Here is a 20,408-nt window from a genome sequence, read left to right on the forward strand (position 1 = left end):
TACAAGTATATGTTTTTTCTTGAGAATTTCTTGCCCCAGACTCCCTTTCTGTAAGGATTTATATTCCTCCATCTGCTGACTTGGTAGAGGGTGAGTCACTTTTTGATTAAAAAGTTCGGAGGGGAGGGAACAATGAAATAAATTGTTGTTTTATCAGACATTAGCTTTTTTTCTGAGAGAATAAATTAGGAAAAAGTAAATTGCTAACATTTTAATTATAAGAAAAAAAAATGTGGTTTTGTGCTTGTATTTTAAAGGAAAACTTATTTTAACCGATTACTCAACCACTGGGGAAATTAATATAGAGACTCGGAATTACTACCTGTACTGTAAAAGAAATCCAAACTGTCTAATCAGATAAACCTTAAATTTTCAAAAGCAAGATTTAAGTTCCATTGATTGAAACAATTTATGGTGCATCCAGTTAAATGTGGGTTTGAATAACTGTAAAAACAACTGCATAAACTGATTCATGCTGTGGAAAAAAAGGCTCTATGTTTGATATGAGAATTTTGGTGAATGATTTTCACTGTTCCTTTGGAGAAACACTTCTTTTAATTTTTCAGTTTTGGGGACAAAGTGATAGTTGGCATTGGATTATAGAAATTTATGACAATATAAACAATGTTCTAGAACCAGTAAACTGCATTTGTATATGTAGTTTTATTTTTTACTTAATTTTTTTGCTTAAGATATGACAAAGTGCAATGCTTCTTATTTGCTGTGTTTAAAGTGGACAAGAGGAGCAAGTTTTATTAGTTATATAGATAATAATAATGTCATGTAGTTTCTAATTTAAATATATATATGTGTATGTAAATATCTAGATGGATATATTAAAAACTGTATGTATATTCCTTTTACATTGAAATAATATTTAGAAATACACTTCAGCCAGTATTTTAGACTCAGATTCAGGAAAACAATGGGAGGCAAGATTACTGTAATCATTTAAACTAATCTACATGATGCCATGTTAGAGGAACTTAGATTCCTTCAGCGGGAGTTGATGTTATTTTTTAATAGTGTGTTGAATGGGACCTTGTACAATTCACAGCACCAAAAGCTGGATTAAATTAAGGTGAGTTCCTGAGAGACATGACGGAAAAGAATGAAACAGTATAGAGTTGTCATAAACATTCACAGATGCATTATTTGAAGAAGGTGTTCTCTGAGGAAGAAAGAAGACCATGTAAAACAGTCTGAGGTAGCTGTTTAGATAAAACATGGAACTAAGACAAAGTGTATTTAGAATAATTATATATAATAATTTGAGATCTGTGAAAAAACCTTGCAGTTGAAGTGACAATTGCACAGAAGGCAAATGAAAGTAGATCATTGATCTGATGAGTGCACATCATATTAGAGACGTACTTTTTTATGTTGACACTCCATATGATAGAAAGCTTTTAGCCACTTTTAAGAATGGAAGCTCTGTTTGTCACCATGCCTATCATTCTTTAAAATACAGATTTTAAACAACTTCTTCCTTCAAAGTGCATGGCTTTTTAACAGTGCAAAATACATCTTATTCTTTTTACTTATTTCTGAGTTCTGCTGAAGTTCTTAATTATGTGCCATCCCATGGTACCTGGGTTTAGTAACCTTTCCTTATCAATATGATTTCTGAAAGACCTTCCCTTTGTTGCGGTTTACAAACCACATAGGAACGAGCAGTGACTTTCAATCTCCTGTAAAGAAACTCCCTCTTTTAGGGCTGGAAATTGATTTATTTCTTATTTCGACATCTAAAGATTGGATGTATTTTTCGACAGAGGCACAGCAAGCAAAGAATGTCGATGAAGATACAGAAAAGTTAGTGTTGAAATGCATCAGTTTCTTCTGAAAAAGCATTGCTTAGTACTGGATGTGTTGTTCTCTCATGTTATTTTTCCTTTTAAAAGGAGTCTGATGCTTAAAAACAGAATCACCTCTTGCTGGTCATTCTATACTGAAGTCATCTTCTGCTGACATGTCATTATTTTCACAGCAACCAGTTACAATGTATCAGACAGAGCATTCTAAATTAGGAATAATCAGCAGATAAGTGCTAAAAAGAAATAATAATGATATGGTGAAATTACCCCTTGTGATGAAAGAAAAATTAAGAGGGAAATGAAAAATAGGTCAGAAAAAAAAAAAAAGCTTGACACATGCTGTACTTCTTCAAGCAGAATATTTTCCAGGTCCTTGTTTTTCCGTAAATTTGATGTCCATTATGGGAAAAAAAAAATCTTGTTCTTTCATAAAGGGAATTTTCAAATATGGTAACATATTCAACTAATTAACTTTTATTTTAGATAAACACAAGCTTCTACTGGAAGCAAATAGTTACAAGAAGACAGATAGATAGAAATAGATATTTATATGATGAGTGGGAATATATTTGTATATAAATATGAATAGTAAGCATGTAAATACAGATAGCTATTTTGAGTGAGAGTGCATAGCAAAAAATACATGCATTATGAAATATGAATTCACTGAAGTCAACAGGAACTTTGCTTTTTTTTCAAATTTGTCCTTTTGTAGGGATGGAAGGGCAGAGGAGGAAGGAGTGATAGTAAGAAACCATTTGATTTGTATTGGGTTTAACAGTAGTGAGATAGGCCATGGAAAAGTCTTGTGGCAGAAGCAGCCAAATTGCTTGACCTTTGAAGTAACATATCAGTACTACCTCTTGTGACCAAAACAGCAGATCTCTCCAGCTGCTGCTGTCTTGCCCCTGTGCCATGTGACATCACATGTCCTCCTCTTTCTCTTCATTTATACATTATCATCTTCCCAATTTGCTATTTGCCTGCCTTCCTGCTGTGTGCTCGGATGTAAGTGTAAGTCATGGCTGTACCTGTTTTCCTTTGCGAGATCCTGTGATGGTGCAGGTGACGGAGCTGCCAACTACTGCAGAATAATGACACATCGTGTGCCTAATTTGTTTTTCTGGTTTTAAGGTCTCCTGGCTCTTGCTCACTTTATTTCTTCTTGTATTGCTGTTTCAAATTGATTTCTTTCTCATGACAACAGTGGCAACTGCCTGATTTTCTGGAAAACATCCAAATAAGCTGGTGTATGGCTTACACTGAAGTGCTTGTGATTTGTGTGGTGCTTAAAACATGCAGTTTGACTAACATTAGTGTATGTCCCAATGTCACCTGTCCTTTTTCCTTCCCTACACATTCTGAGACCTTATTTTACAGTTAAAAAAAGAAGAAAAATAGTATAATTTGTCTTTTTGTTGTGTTGTTGACTGTTTTGTTTCTTACACTTTCCCTGTTTCTGTTGAATGACAGGATGAAGTTTGTCCCAAGGCAAATGGAGAAGCTGTTCAGCGGTGTGTATGGGCAACTGCTGTGAATGTAAAAGACAAGTTCATTTATGTAACTCAGCCCACACTTGACAGAGTTCTTATTGTTGATGTACAGTCTCAGAAAGTTGTGCAGGTATTTCTTTCTAATTTTTAAGTTAATATCTAATTTGATCACAAGAATTTAAGGTTTTCCTTCATATTTAAAATCTGCAATTAGCTTGAGAATGAACATACTATCTAGAAAACAACTCATCTGCTTTCCACATTTAGCACAAGTTTATAGTTAGTGACTGCTCTTCTCAATGGGCAATTGGGAGGGAGACAATGAACATGAAAATACCTCTTATAAATATTAAACACATTGTTGAAGAAACAAGTTCTTTGGGAAGTTTCTGGCTTGAGGTACTTTCCACTTAAAAATGAAGATTCATTAAAATAAAGTCTTACCACAGGAATGTGTCTATCAGTTTTGGCAGGAAAGGTCAGGGAGTTAGGTTTGGCTACAGAAGGTGGAGTTATTCAATAAGCTTTTAGACAGAGAAATTCCTGGAATTGTGGAAGACCCAACATCACCCTTAGCCAAAATTGAAGGCAATGAATTTGAACTTCTCTATTCCTCTCTACTGTGTAGACAGTGAAATCACAGAACCATAGAATATCCTGAGTTGGAAGACACCCACAAAGGTCATTGAGACCAACTCCTGTCCCTGCGTATGACAACCCCACACCATGTCTGAGGGTATTGTCCAATCTCTTTTTGAATATTGTCAGCCTTGGGGCCATGACTGCCCCCCTGGGGAGCCTGTTCCAGTGCTCCGCCACCCTCTGGGTGAAAAACCTTTTCCTAATGTCCAACCTAAACATCCCCTGGCACATGTTCCTGCCATTCCCTCGGGTTCTGTCATTGGTTATCAGAGAGAAGAGTTCAGTGCCTGCCCCTCATCCTCCCCTTGTGAGGAAGCTGTAGCTGCCATGAGGTCCCCTCAGTCTCCTCCAGGCTGAACAAGTGACTTTAGCTGCTCCTCTGAGCACTGTCAGTTTCTCAGTCTCAGGGATACTGGAGATACTCAGCTTAGTCGAAATAATTCATTGGGTGAAAGAGAAAAATAGATACTATGGTACAGGCGTTAATGCACTCATATAATTTGTGGAAGATAGGGCAACGCTATACTGAATATTAGGTTTTTGGAGCAGTACAGTTCATCAGGGGAGTCTGAGGGAGTCTCAATGTAATCCAAATGGTCAGTAGTTTGCCTGGAATGGAGGAAAAATTTCATGTATAGTTACCACCACTACAATCAAATACTATAACCTCTGTACTCTTGTCTGTTTTCTCCCTTCTTTTTTCCTTATGTATCCAGTGGCATCAATATTATCATTGTACTATGTGGTGAAATGAGGGATTTACAAAAGGACAAATTTTATTTTGTGGAATTTTTAAAGACATGTGAAAATGCCTTTAGAAAATAATAGCCGTAAACTCATTAAATCCTAAGTATATATTTTCTGAATATGAAGAGAATATTTGAAGTCTTGAAATTATTGTGTTAACAAAGCATATGGAAAAGGCAAAATCATAATTGGCTTATGCTTAGTATTTCCACCATATCACACAGTTTTTCTCATTTTTATCAGACACATACAATAGAATATATTTCATTATATAGTCTTTAGTCTTTCAGGATGATGTCATTTGATCAGAGAGATTAACTCTATTTCACTTCCAGTGGAAAAAAGAAGTAAACCAATTGTAGTTGGGGACTGTCAACAGTCTTGTCAGGGGCTTGGTTTTTGGTTGGGTTTGTGTATTTTTTTTTTTTTAATCCTATAAAGATAATGTAAAATCTTGACATTTACTTTAAAAGTAAGGATTTTCTTTTTCTGAAATCAAATTATTTCCTGGGCAAAGAGCTCTGAAGCTGGTTAATAACTTGTTAACAATCCTGCTCTGATTCTCCGAAGAAAGGGCACTTGTATGTGAAACTGATAAAGAGGTTTTTGACACCACACTGAGAGTTCTCATTGAAATTTTAATCATACAAACATGCCTAACATCTACAGGGTTACTTATAGTATCATCACATTCATAGAAAACAGATGTTCTCTAGCTAAATAAAATATGGATTTTAAAAATTAGAAATCTAATCTAAATTGTTAATAAAAATACTTCAATAGATATTTTTCATGCCTTTTGCTTTTTTACCGACAAATGAATTAAAATCTTTAACATGTAGATTATATATAATATATTAGATTCCAGGGGGAACTTATTGCAATCTTATAAGAAATATGGAAACAGATTTTTTTAATAAGTCCTGTCTGTAGTGATAGAACAAGAGGTAATGGTTTTAAACTAAAAGAGGGGAGATGCAAACTATATATAAGAAAGAAATTTGTTACGATTAGAGTAGTGAAACACTGAAATAGATTGCCCAGAGGTGGTAGAGGCTTCATCCCTGGAAACATTCAAGATCGGACTGGATGGCGCTCTGAGAAACCTGTTCTAGTTGCAGATGTCCCTGCTCATTGCAGCCGTGTTGGACTAGATGCCCTTTGAAGATCCCTTCCAACCCAAACTATTCTATGATTCTATGATATTAATATCTGTATATTACATGTATTAATGTAAAATTTAAAAATACATAGAAAAATGCAATTTTAAAATTACGTTAACTTGACAGTTAATGTAATGAACTTGACAGTTAAAATTCCAATAATTGTACATTCTTTAAGCTGTCCATCTGCATTTTTTGCCATCTATGTTCTGTATCAGCTGGTTCAGTAAACATAGCTTCCTCAAAACCTGACATATCCAAATGGTGACAGGGGCTGATAAAATGTTTTATTTAAAAAGTTAATAATAAAAAGTTAGTATTTTTTGTTCTTTTACTTTTTTTAATGTAAATTGAATTATCAAAGCAGAGATGAACTGAATGGATAATGAATTTTTGTCTTCTGATAAGAAGGCTTTTTTTTACAGCCAATTCAATATATCCTTCAGGAAGAGAGACTAAAAAAATGCACAGTCCTACTGCAATCCACAGATTTGAAGGATTAGAATCTCTGGAAAAGGTTTCCCTGGTCTCTGTCTCATATTCATGTGTCATCTTGCTTTCCTGTGGATGATGGATGAAACACCAATTGCATTTTCTAGCTTTTTTACTTCAGTGGCAAGAACATATTATGCCTTTTGAGCTCACTGAAAAATACTAAAGAAGTTGGAGGTTCTTTTAAACTTGGGTTTTATGGAATAGTTTGATTGGTAGACTTTTCTAATTTTCCTTCAGATACATTAGTTATTATTTTACTAAGTAATTTACCATTATCTGGATGTTCAGAGATACTTACCACAATGATGTATGTTAATTAAAAAGTAAAATTCAATAAATTGCCCACTAATTAAAAGTATACTCCTCCCCCAGAAATATGTAAAGTGATTCTCCAGTTTTTGGATGGAGTTAGGTAGGTTGCTATTCTATCACAGAAGTATTCAAATTTCTGTAATGAGTTGAAAAACAGGCATACAGGATGCCTAGGTGTTACATAGAGCTTTGTGCTTTAAGCCTGTGCTCCTTAGCAAATATGCTGAGCTGAAACTGGATACTCCACAAGCCTTCATGCTAGCTAGTCCAGGGAAAAAATAATTTCATGTTCAAATAAATTTCACTTGAGCAATAGAATAGAATAGCATTGCTTTTCCATTACTTCAGTAATATCCAGATCATGAACTTAGGGAACTATAGAATGAAATTTATTCCATCTGTAGAAACATTTTGCAGGAATTAAAGTCTCAGTTTTGATGGCTCTAGGATGTTTAGATATTAATGATAAATTATCTTTCTGTTTCACAGTACTTAACACAGACATTTGGTAAGACAATATGACTAAGGTATAACAGACAAACAGTCAATTAAAGAAAGTGTGTTACTGTCATGTTTGGGTACCTGAGCAGAACTTCTGCTTTTTGTCACTGGCTTGAAAATTATTTCCTGGGTACACTTAGCCAAATACATGGGGAAAGTGTTCTTGGATTTCCTCTGTATCCAGCTTAACCATGCTGATATTCAAAACTGACTTAAAGGCGAGTAAAAGTAGTTACAAACAAAATAAATAAATCATGGAAGCACAAAACCTATATAATCTTTTTCATATAGTAGAAGACTATAAAAAATAAAACCACTACTGATTCACAGATGGCTTTTAGAATTGAAGTAAGGCTAATTTGGAACAAGAGAAACTTTGTTCAGCATATCTTATAACAAGCATGGCTTTGTCTTCTTTATTCTTTAACAATAAGCATTTATTTTTTGTTTTGGTTTTCACAAGCAGCAAGAATTTTTCTAACCATTAAATGTTGCTCTACTCACCTCATGCACATACTCAAACACTCATACAGGAAGCAAGAAAGGGAGTTTAGTTTCTGTCAGATCAGTTTATTTTCATTATTTACTGTACTGCCTAGCAGAGAAAAAATAAATCAAAATGTAATTGATTTTTGGAAAACAGATGCTAAGCTGTTCATAAAGAAGAGCATTTTGCTTACTAGACTGCCTTTTCTCTAAGTGTCATGTTAATACCGAGGACATTTTTTACATTTTAACTATTTCTGCTCTGTATCTTAAAGAAGAAACCTTTGGTCTGTAAAACCAAGTTTTCAAAAATGCATACTCTGGTGAAACAAATGTTGAGAAGACTTCGTATTTTGAAAGTGAGCAGCACTCTAATAAAAATCCTGATAAAGTACAGAAGAACTAAATACAACTGAAAACATACTCAAACAGGCTATGAGTTCTGTAACTATGCTGTTTTCTGTGTAAAATAATGTTGGCTTGGTTTTGCTTATTATGGTGTTTTTTCTGAAGTACTACATTTATTCCTTTCTATTATGAAAGTTAATGTAAAATATGTGTATACAGGTGCACATATGTAGCAACTAGGTTTGCAGATTATTTCTTTCTATGACAAATATTTATCAAAATAAGTAGAATAAGATTCTAGAGCAGGCTAAATTGAAATGTATTGGAAACATGGGTGGTGTGTCCCTACAGAGGAATACGTAGACTTTTTGATTTAGCCAGGTAATTCTCGTCATAAGTTAATAGAAGTATTTGCTTTCATTTGTAAATTCCTGAAAAGAAGCACTGTCACCTGCAACTGTCCAGTATTGCTTGGCAGCGCATCCTTAACTGGGATGGCCTAGAGTCGCAGTGTCAAACTCATTTCACTGGGGGCCACATCAGCCTCACGGTTGCCTTCAGAGTGCCAAATGTAATTTTAAGACTGTAAAAAAGTAACTACTTCTACATTTATAGAGTCCTAAAATTACATTCAGCCCTCTGCAGGCAACCGTGAGGCTGATATGGCCCCGGTGAAAATAAGTTTCACATCCCTGGCCTAGAGGAATGCTGATGTAAACAGAGTCCACACTGTACTGCTGGCTGGTCAGCCTGGCTAGCTAGAAGCATCTCTGAAAGTCTCCTTCCGAGATTCTCAGCTCCTTTCTGCAGCTGGTTCCTCTCTTGGGAGCTGCATTTACTTGGGCTTGAGTCTGTGGGCTATTCTTTCTTCTCCTCCTGACAGTGCCACAGTCCAGATCCTGAGCAGAATGCACAGGGGTCAGACCTTTTGCCTGGGGAAGGCAAAAGGGAATTTGACACACCTGAACAAATTAGCTATGCAACAGCCCAAGTATTATTTTAGACAGCTTGTGTTCTAGCCTGCAGCAGAAAAATGTCATCAAACACAAATGACCTTTTTCAAGGGATGTCTTTCTGATTTTAAATGAGTTGAGGAGCAACATGGCTTCATTTTCCATTTTCAAAAAGAAAAACAAATTCTGCCTAGATGAAGCTGTGGCTTGCAACACCTCAGGAGTACAGTTAAGTATCATCAGTAGTCTCAGCCAGCCATTAGTGCATTATCTTGAGGATCTACATCATTAGTTTAAATTAGGTTCACTTAATTAGCCAGCTGGTACTCTCCTTGACAAACTGATAAACAAGCTATGCTTTACAGTTCCGTAATGGTGAGACTAAAAAACAATTTCCACTTAGTTTTTCTGCTTTAATGATGAAAAGTAATCCCTCCAGTTGTTTGCCTCTTGCAGAATGTCTTAATCAACTATGTTGTCCTCCCATTTCATACCTTTGAAGTCCTCAGTTCTCATAACAAAGGAAGTGTAGACCTCAGCTGTCTCAAGATGCAGTCCTCAAGGCTGTAGGGAAAACACTTGGCTTCTGATCACAAGTCTACCACAAGTAGCAACTGTAATTGGAAAACTTAAGAAAAAAGTCCTTCCAACTTCAACAGAATATACCCAGTTTAGCAGAGACAGGAAGCTTCAGGTGTAGCAACATCATGTTGGTTTTATGCAGTACTGTGTAGTAACACCTTGCATTGATTTAAGTATATGGCTTGAGAATACGCTTCCCTTTTTAGGCATTTTCCAGTAACTGGTGCAATTTTTTAACTGATATGTATAAAGTGAGAGTGATGGTGGGGAAAGAAGATAATACTTTTTTACTTGTTTTAAAATCTTTGCTTTCAGCTTCTTAATAGCTTCAGTATAGCGTCATTCTGACACTAAATGTTAGAGCACATGGTCAATACAACCCATTTTTTTAGCAATTCAATAACTTTGAATTAATCAGAGAGCTGTTTCTACAATCAGCAACAAAAATTTTAAATACAATCTGAAAACATCAGGAAATGCATGTTCAGTCATCATTTGAAGTCAAGCATATTTATTTTTCTTTTGAAAATGTGACAGAAACTAAAGATTTCTAATTTTATTGTGCTTCAGACAGTAAGTACAGATCCTGTTCCAGTGAAACTACACTACGATAAATCACATGATCAAGTCTGGGTGCTAAGCTGGGGAAACATGGAAAAGAATTCACCAACTTTGCAGGTGAGATGGTCAGAATGATTATATGCAAGGAAATCTAGAGTTGTGTAATGGCAACGTTTTGTATATTTTCTGGAAAGCACAATTATCATGACCTCAGCAAGGGCAGTAAAGTGGTTTCGGGTAACCAGAAAACAATTCGGACAGCTGACTTGACTACAAAAAGTTAGGAGATTATTTTTGACACACTTACTCAGCAGTGACAATTCTGAATTGGTAGAAGGATAAGAAATACAGCTGAAAGCAGCATCCTGTTTTGTAACTGCCAGTCTCTTTAGAGCAAACTGTTGTTGTTTATGATGTTTTTGTCCCTAATTAGAGGACCAACTGGATTTTTTACATATTTCTGTTTCACTAAAATCATATTGACGTTCTTCAGGTGACAAGCTACATCTTTATGTATTGCATCGGTCAGATGTAAAATATAAAAATCTTTACTTTTCCCATGCCTATGAGAAGTGGCAAGCCTAGGGACAGTCACTAAAGAAACATTTCAAGAAGCTGTACTTGCATTCCTACTTTTTCACTACTTTCTGTTCCTTACTTAAAGAAATCCCTTGCGAATATGGTGATCGTCTTTATGTCATAATTTCAAAATTACTTTTTATTTCAAGTTATTTTCCTTTTCTTTAGAAGTTAATGAAATCCTTATATATATATTTAAGTATGTATAAGGTGAAAAATAAGAGAAGCTCAAACACAGGGCTGAAGCAGAAAAATTAGTAACATTTGAAAAGACTTTTTTAGCACCTACAGACTGTTAGTAACTATGAGTATGCAAGATGATTTGTGGGAGTTTAGCTGTCACTCCTCCCCAGAAAATGACTGATAATTGAGTCAGTCTTATCACCTTTTAAATCAACTGATCATCTTCATTCTCATTTTTTCTTATAGTATAGATAATCGTTTATTTTCTTTTTTTCAATCCACTCTAAAGTGCACAGATGTGAATATCATAGTACCTGCTACATGGAATTTTCTTTTATTCACCCATAAATATGTACTTCAGAGAAGGTCCGGGATTTGAGGAAAATTGGTGTGTAACAACTTAAGGAATGTGTAAACTCAAATCAATTTGCTCCTCTGAAATGTGTCTGTGCTTTGTTAAATTATCTCATGACTGACAAGAACTGGGAATAAACGTAGCTATAGCTTCCTGTGGATCAGCTGATAAAATCTTAACTTTTCACTCTGGCTGAAGTGCTTGAGAAATTTAACCTCATTCTATGATTTGTGTAAACAAACAAACAAACACCCAAAACCTAAAAACAACAACAAAAAAATAAACAAAAAACTTGATTTGCACTGAGAGGTGCTAGAAGCTTTAATAAGGTAAATGAACAAATATAGACAATGGTGGGGGAAAAGGCATGGCGGGGAAGTAAGTATGAAGATTAAGAGGTCAGGTTTGTGACAATTGTCTGAAATCTGTAATGCTGATCAGCTTTATTCACTGTCATTTGTGTTCTTTTTCTTGGTGGCTGAAGGATAATACAAGAGATGGAATACAGAGGCAATACTGTATTATTTGGGTAGAGAATAAATTTTGAAAGAGTATTTCTTGAGTGTATAATGGTGTTATTTTATGTAGGTGATAACACAAGCCAGTGGGAGTGTTTCTCATCACACAATCCATACTCAGCCAGTGGGAAAGCAATTTGACAGAGTGGATGACTTCTTCATTCCAACTACAACCCTCATCATTACCCATATTAGGTAAGTTTTAGCTGAATTATAATTAACTCCAATTGAATTATTACATTGTCTCCAAAGAAAATATAATTTAAAAACCTTGAAAATCTGAGACCATACAACCTACTTCAGTATTGCTTTGGAACACACTTCTTCATAAGCAAACTAAATGTGTGTTTGAGTTTTATTGAAAACAAGGTAGATATCGGAATTTTTTATTATTAGAGTTTTTCTTCCTCATCTCACCAAATGTTCAAAAGTTCCACTGCTCTACATACTAAAATTGAGATGTAATATCATCTGGGGTTTTCTTGAGGAATTTATAACTGTAATATTAAGATTATTCCTAACTTAGTATCATAAATCTTAATTTGTAAATAATAGCAGTTGCTATATATAGTATTTGCCATGTTGTATTAGATGTATGTTTTATTGGAGTTATTCTCTTGATTAACAGACCAGAAAAAAGCACTTTTGGAGTTTTAACAGGAATTGCGATATGACATAACTCTTTATGAACTAGCTTCTCCTTCTTACTCAGTTCTTTCTACCATTTTTTTCATCAGGCTCTCTGCTTTTAAAACAAACCCTGACAGACTATATGCCATGAACTCCGTTTAGACACGTGAATAAAATTGATCATGTTTCATGGGTGCTGAATATATGGTGTTAAAAGGGTTCATGTTGTAATGCATGCCAGGAAACACTGTAAATTCCTGGGACCTTATTTTTTTCTCTCAGTGAACATAGGATTGTCTTCGTGTTTGTCCAAAGAACAGACAAGTTCTGGCTGTGATAGAAATACTCTAAGTATGGAAGAATGGAACAAAGTGACCGATTGGATTTTAAAGGATGTGGCACATAGAAAGAGAGTGTGAGAATAAGAGGGCAACTCTTAAAAGAGGAGTAAAGCAGAAATCTTTATAAGATTTCCCCAAGGCCTCTTAAATTAAAATCTCTTTCTTCCTCAAAATACATTAGTAGAAATGTGAAATATCATTTTCTTTTCGTATTTTCTGTAACATTTGTACCTGTAGGGACTGAAAGACTCTGCAGTTTAGGACTTCTGCATCTGAGTATTGCATTACTATGTATTAGTGTTTCTAATGTGTAAGACTGTTAGGTTCTTTGCAAGGTGACACAGACCTATTTCAGCTCAAAAGTTCAAAACACCTCTGCAAATAATTAACTCAGTTGTTTATTCTCCTTTTCTAAATTCAAGTTTCCATAGAAATGCTTTCATTAGGATGATCTTAAATGTCCTACAATTATGAAACATCATAATTCACTTTTAGCTAAAATCTCAAGTCACATTTATAAATATGCATCTCTGTTAAAAAAAGAGATAATTTCTGATTGTAGTGAGTGTTAGTCTTTTAAACCTGAAAACATGCAATTTAGGATGATTTTGCAATTTATTCTAGAATTTACTCTCTATGTGCCTGTTATGTATCTGGTCTTCTTTACCAAAAAACATTTGGCTTCTCTAAAAGAAATTGTTGATGAAAGATAATTTTATAAAATTTCTACAAAGCTCTTAACTAACAAGTAAATTAGCAATCAGCCATATGCAATTTAAAAAGGAATGTGTAAATTAATATAGCTGAATAGTAAATTGACTCTACCTACCATTACTGCCACATTTCTTGAATCGAGTAGATAAATGCACATTGTGTCCCTGAAGTAATGTGCGGTCCCAATGCTCAGCCTTAGAAAAGCATTAAATAATTCCGCAATGTTTGGAACAAATTTGCCTTGAGAGAGCAAAAGTTACTGCTTCATAAACTATCAAGTACTAGAGGTTCTACCCCAACAGAATTGACATTTGGATACATTAATTTACATGTAAATAAGAAAAGAAAAAGATGAATAAGGATAAACATTGTACAAGGAGGGGATCCAGGATTGGGAAGAGAAATGGGTGCAGTCCAAAGCTAGTGAGGAACTTACCTAACTCAAACCATTTTAAGTTGATATTTTGGCTAAATAGGTCAAGTAGGTGCTTTCTGCTTTGCAGGGTGAGTCACAGCGATCTTCAACTGATGAGTCATTTCACCTGTCCTATGTGCAACTTAGGAGAAAAGAGAATTAAAGAATACAAGAAAATGCACATACATAAAAAAGGAATATGAAATCCAATTGAACAGTGAAAGAATAAAATTGGACAAGTGACTGCAGAGATAAAATAAACATATACATCAATTGAGGCTTAGTATAATTTTCTTGTGACTTTTTTTTTTCTTGTTTTTATATTCACATGCCAAAAGAAAATTTCTGAAGTCTGACAAAAACCCTGCAGTAATTTTTCCAATGCTAAACCTGCAGATTTTCGGATTTTATCAAACAAAATGAGTTTAGCAGCAATTATTTGTCTTTACCTGCTTATGAGCTTACTTGAAACGCAAAGAATCTTATTTTAGTTTTCTGAAATGCTATTGAATTCTGAGTTCCTTTTCTAGAAAAGAAAAAGAAACACACACACTAGGTAGACAAATACTGTATTTTTAATTTTTATGTATTCTTTCAAGAGCTATTTATGTGAAGTTAGTCATTAAAGAATTTGCTTTATATAAAATGTCTGGCCTTCAAGTACTTTGTTTTTTTTTTGTTTAAGTAAAAATTAACGATGTGAGCAGTGTGTTAGGAAAGGTTTTAAATTAACTGTATTAAGCAAATAGCAAAAATCTGGTGAGCAGATAATTTAGGACAAGCTTCCACCAGATCAGACATTTGAATATGTAATAAAATTTTAGTCTGAGGTAAACAGTAACTGATGCCAAGAAAAAAAAAAAAAACAAACACAACTTTTCCCAGACTTTGCCTACTGAGGCAATGTTTGGTTGTACACACAGGACATCAGGAATCAGGGCAAATAACTTTTTGGTTTGAAGACCAGCCAGGATAACATTCATGCTCTGTACAACCATGATGAACCTTCAAAGCAGCAGATAAGCAAACAAAGTAGACATGAGCCAAAATAAGTGGAGGAAGAATGGACTAATTCTGTTATTTTTAAACCCTCTTTTATAGTTGGTGGATAGTTGATGTGTATACAGAAGAGGACAAGAAAAGAAGATTTGTTGTTTTTGTGTGAGAAATGTGACAGGTGTGCAGTCACACACCTGTCACACACACATCGGCTAGTTCTGGGAGTGTGGTGAGGTGTCTTCCTCTTTTATGTTCCAGAAGAACTCCTTCCTTCCACTGCTGAGATGAAGGAGAAGTAGTTTGGTGCAGCTAAACACCACTAGAAACAAAGGAATGTTTCAGTTGTAATGTTGGTGTAACTGCTAACGATTTAGAAATATATCTATTAGGAAAAAAATTTTTAAAGACAATATATTAATATATTAGTTTTAGTAAAAGTCCGCTTATTCTCTCCTAATAATTTGTACAGCACTCCAATGATGTTTCCAGATAGCAAATCCCTGTTTGTACATAGAGGCCCTCAGCTGCAGGAAGATCAGATTGGCACCCCATGATAAAGCTCTAAAAATGTATGTGACGTAATTCTAGAACTTCTATGTGGTTTTGAGACAAGACTAGTTCACCTGCTGACTCTAAGGGAGGGATGGTCTCATGCCTTTAAGCATTCCTTCATGATTGAAATAAAATTCCTTCTTTTTCTCACAAAACTTGTAAGACGGAAGCTTAGAGCTCAGAGAAAGTCAGTTTCCTGTGGCTTTTCATGAGTTTTCTGTGCCAGCTCGTTGTAGTGCAATGCACAGAAATTCTTAGTAATGAAAAAGAGGCTGTGGCACAAAACACTAATAATTATGAACAGAAAGAACCCTTAGAGAAGTTTGCCCAGGCTTGCTGTTCAAAGTCAGAAGATTGCAAAGGGAAGAAATTATATGTTCATCTTGCATATCTTGAAAAAAGCCTGTCCTGACTTCATCACGGGCTTTGTTTTACGTCTGACATGTGCACTTGCTGCCAATATCTGTTGAATTATACCAAGAGAATGAATGAAGGTAAAGCATTGTTTTCATTCACACCATCATGCCCATGTTTTCAGTGCACACAACTTGAAAAACAAAATTTCCCTCTCCCTTCAGTTGTGTTGAAAAGTTAGCAGACACTGGGGCCACAAAAGTAGAAAGTATGAGATCTATTCATCTGTAATAAATGCTACAAATCCCAAGGTTGTTTTTTCAGTTGCTACTCAGGCAAATGTATACAAAGCCTATTAATTTTGTAGATGCACCTTTTAGGAACTGTGTATATATATTTTCAACATTTGGCCTTATATATTTCCTGAGAAGAAAATTTTATTCAGTGAACTATTTTTTGTGCCAAAGCAGTTCAGAGCAAGCAATGATCTTCTCCTTAATTATCTGCTAAATACCATTCTTTATCATAAAATAGACGTTGCAATTAGTATGTGTGATAGCTGCAAAAAGATGACTTGTACGATACTCATGAAAATACATTCTTGGAAGCCTAAGGAGCAAAAGGGCAGATTATTTCAGCTCCACTGTTCGTAAATTGAAGTGAACAAAAGATAATTGGAATAAATTAAGGTCTATCATTACACTGCTGTAAAATGTTTCAAAAGCAATATTAAATGAACTCACTGTAATGGAGTAACTCTAACTTCTTGGATGTTTTAATCTTTTAGCAAGAACTTTAAATGTCGTGTAGTTACCTGACCTAACAAGTGGAAGAATGAGCAATCAACTTGCTAGTGAGATGGCTCAGGATCTGAATACTGTTAAAGTAGTCTCAGTTTGAGGTTTTTTAATCTTTTTTATTTCTCTGTTGTGCATGGTAATAGGGGAAGCAGTCTTTCTAAAATCACACTTATTCATTTGCACGAAACAGTCCAAAATCTAAGATTTTCTTTGAGGTAATTGAAATGTGCTGCCAATGCATTCCCGTGAACCTTCTTAATTAAAACCCATGTGGAGTGGTGATTCAGTAAATTCACACTTCATTCCAGAGTTTAAGCCCCTACAGAGGTGTGAAGTAGCTGAAGGACTGTGAGAGCATTTTCAGTATTTCTGTGCAAATAAGCAAACAGAAAATATTATTTTGCTTCCAAATTCCTACATAATCAGAAAGAACTTTCTGTTCAGTGGTTTACAAATCAAACAATCAAAGTGTCAAATGATAAGTCAACTGTAGACAAAGCGTCAACAGAAAAGGTAGAATTAATTTTGAGGTTGAATTTTTCATGTAAACAATATTATCTAGCTCAAACATAAGGGGTAATTTAATATTTTACAAATTTAATTGACAAGGCACATTAAGGAAGTGGAATGTATGAAACATTTCTTAGTCATCAAGCTATAGACATATATAGTGCTAGAGGGGAAAGAATTTGAAAGCTTGAGAAATTGGAGAATGAAGCACAGTAGTTCCAGGGCAAGCAGAGAAGATCTAGAAAGTAACTGCAATTTCTGATGGTGATTGTGGAATCTATCAGCACACAAAGGAGGTCCATCTGGATTAGAGGTTCAGTCTGTAGTGTCCCACTCTGTAAACTGTGTCTTTGTGAGAGTAGTGCTAAATGGAAACCTTGTAGTCACTCTTCTTTGTGTATTTGCCTCCCAAAAGAAGGACCCTTGTGGTACATAAATATGTTGCTTTTGAAAAATAATCTCATAGGAATTTCTGGGAAAGACGGAGGGGAAACAGTAGAAAGTCTTTTTCTGATTTTTTTTTTTTCTTTAACTAGTGAATTTTACAGCATATTTCTTCCAGAGGGAATATGAAGAATGAAAGACAGAGAGATTCAGTTCAGACAGTTTAAATGCTCTGAACCTTACTTTGTTCAACTACCACCACTAGCAGCAGCAAGTACTGTTGAAATAAGTGCCTCTCTAGAAAATATGCAGGTACTCTTTAGTGTATCAGACCTATATTCTTCACTTCATTCCTCCTCTGTTTACATGTCCCCACCCAAAAACCTAAGACTATATAAATGTAACCACAACATGTCTTCAAACTAGGAAACTCCCAATCATTTACATACATACAAAATATGCTATGTGTCTATAGTGATGCTTCATCTGTATCCTCCTTCAGCTCCACTCTTATACTCTAACTCAAAATGACCTGTGTTTTTAGGCTTTAAAATGTACTAGGCAGTAATGATTCCCAACTGTGTCTGCAGAAAAGCACCTAAAGAAATTATGAAGTAACTGCCAGCATTCCACAAATACAGTTAAGATTTGCTGTCACTGAAATCTGGCAAAGACCTGATGTTCTGAGGTGTATATAACATCTTTTAATCCAGATAATTTTGGAATTCACAGAGAAAATATTTTGAATTTTAAAGTTCATTTTCAGCTCAGTGTTATGAAATAGAATTAATACTTAATTGCACATTTAAATTTAGCTAAAATAAAAATATTCTTTACAATGCACTGAAAACTGTAATTGTTTCTGATGCAATGTATATGTACGTATGCACGCATACACACATATATATAAGAAATCAGTTTTGAAAACTATCTTGTTTCTGGAATTAGTTATCCTTCGTGGTTTCTTCCCGTGTCAGCTGACAATACAATACAAATGCTGCTTGACCAATTTATTCAACTCATGATCCAGATCTTTTCCTCTCACGTAACTTGAGTAAAACTTGACAAAGCTCTCTAACTGAAAATGTCAACTGTCAACAGAAAAAAAAAAAAAAAAAGTCAAAAGCATTTCCACTTCACTGTGGCCATTTAGAAATGAAAATTCCCTTCAAATGTTGCCTAAAACATGGGGTAGCAGCCAGCCTTTCTACCACTATAAAACCATAGCATTAGAAAAGTAAAATTCCTTATGTTCTACTTGTCTTTCTCCATTAGCTCAGGAAACGGCCAGAAACTCGTGTAAATCTAGTTGACTCTACTGAAGCAAAGGGGAGTTTTCTTAAACTATATATGTTTTTTACACTGTAAGTTTTTTCCCTTTCGTGTCTTCAGAAGTCGTTACGAGAATATTTGCCTTTAGGGTAATATGATTTGTCTCTCTGAAGTGGCCTAATCAACCATTATTATAAATAAATAACTTTTGTACCTGTCTCCTAGTACGTATCTGCTTTTCAAATTCAGTGTGTATCAGTATGTGAAAAGACATGACACAATTAAATGTATAAAAATGTAATCAACTCTAAGAAGAAACTAAACCCTGCAATTATGGCACATAATTTGTTGTAGCCAGTGATTAGAAATTATCTTAGTGCTATCTTAATTACTCATTGGTTTTCCAAATAAACCAAAGTATAAAGATTCATCTATTAGTTTTGTAACAGTCTTAAAATTATGTAATTAATCATTTTTTCTGTATGTTTGCTAACAAACTACGAGACCACAATTATTTAAAAAAAATTGTGCTGGGTCTGGTTTGGCTGGAGTTAATTTCCTTGATAGCAGCTACAATGATGCTGTGTGTTAAATCTGTGACCCTGGAATAGTGAAAATTGGTTTGGAAATCTTCATTTGTAGATTTCTATTTTTAAGCATTTAGAATAGATTTTTACTCTTTACATTTAAGCTTTCTTATTAGATGTTACGTTACAAATTTATCTTTTAATTTTTGGTAAAGCTGAGATGCTTCTGTGATCACATGAATCAAAGAATTTAAGGAAATTTCCAAAACTACAGGGATAGACTGTATCTTCTGTATTCCTTTAATGGGTTCCTAACTGTCTGTTAGCAACATTTTCTTGTGGATAAAATATCCAAACTTCTATCTTAACAGAGCCACCACTACCAACCCTCACTCCCCTGTATTATCTAAAAATTAGAACATAGCAACTTGGTATGATGTGTCTGTTTGTTGTTGGTGGGGTTTTGGTTTCTTTTTTTGTTTTGTTTTTGTTTGTGTGTTTTTTTTGTTCTTTTTTTCTTTTATAATAATACATTTTCAACACAAGTGTCATCTCTCGTGTTTTTATGTGCCTAACCCCTTATTTTATCATATTTTTTACAAACAAAAAATATTTTTTGGGTTCAGCCTAGCATTTTCTTAATTTGGGTCACTAGTAAAAACAAAACAAAACAAAAACAAAACAACCAGAAAAAAGAATTGTGTTAAAGTTCAGTATATGTTCTTTTGTATATTCGCATATCCCCAGCTACAACAGTATATGAACTTCATTTTTTTAAAGGAAGAAAAAGATCTTTTGACACTGTTTTGACATAGGTAATTTATCACCTTTGTAGTCCTTACCTCCACCTCATTGTTCATTTTCTACTAGTGCTGAACTACTTCTTTTGGCATAGATAAATTTGGCTGTGCATTCCATATGACATCTGCCCACCTTAATGTTACCTCATTTTCTGGAGTGTCAGATCTTTTTAATCCTATCCTACCTTGCACTGACATTTAGGACCATCTTTAGGAATGTCATTTGTTCACTTCGTGTGTGTAGCTAGCCCTCTCTTTGACTTTTATTGCTTTAAAAATGAAATGAATTTTTTTCTATTTATTAAATTGCCAGCTCTCCTTCCCTAGAAGGTACAGGAAAGAAAAACGCTTTAGCTGTTAACGTTACAAATAAAC

General features: G+C 34.5%; 1 protein-coding gene across 5 annotated transcripts in view; it reads left to right on the forward strand.

Annotated features, from left to right (window-relative positions):
* The window catches only part of FSTL5 (follistatin like 5), a 307,998-nt gene that overhangs the window by 268,777 nt on the left and 18,813 nt on the right, over positions 1-20,408 (forward strand). For all 5 annotated transcript variants that reach the window (XM_065061431.1, XM_065061429.1, XM_065061430.1 and 2 more), the window contains 3 exons: positions 3,291-3,440; positions 10,110-10,217; positions 11,806-11,930. In XM_065061431.1, coding sequence (XP_064917503.1) covers positions 3,291-3,440; positions 10,110-10,217; positions 11,806-11,930 — 383 coding nt within the window. The remainder of the gene's footprint in view (positions 1-3,290; positions 3,441-10,109; positions 10,218-11,805; positions 11,931-20,408) is intronic.

The sequence above is a fragment of the Columba livia genome, chromosome 4, assembly GCF_036013475.1.
Source record: "Columba livia isolate bColLiv1 breed racing homer chromosome 4, bColLiv1.pat.W.v2, whole genome shotgun sequence".
Classification (NCBI taxonomy): domain Eukaryota; kingdom Metazoa; phylum Chordata; class Aves; order Columbiformes; family Columbidae; genus Columba; species Columba livia.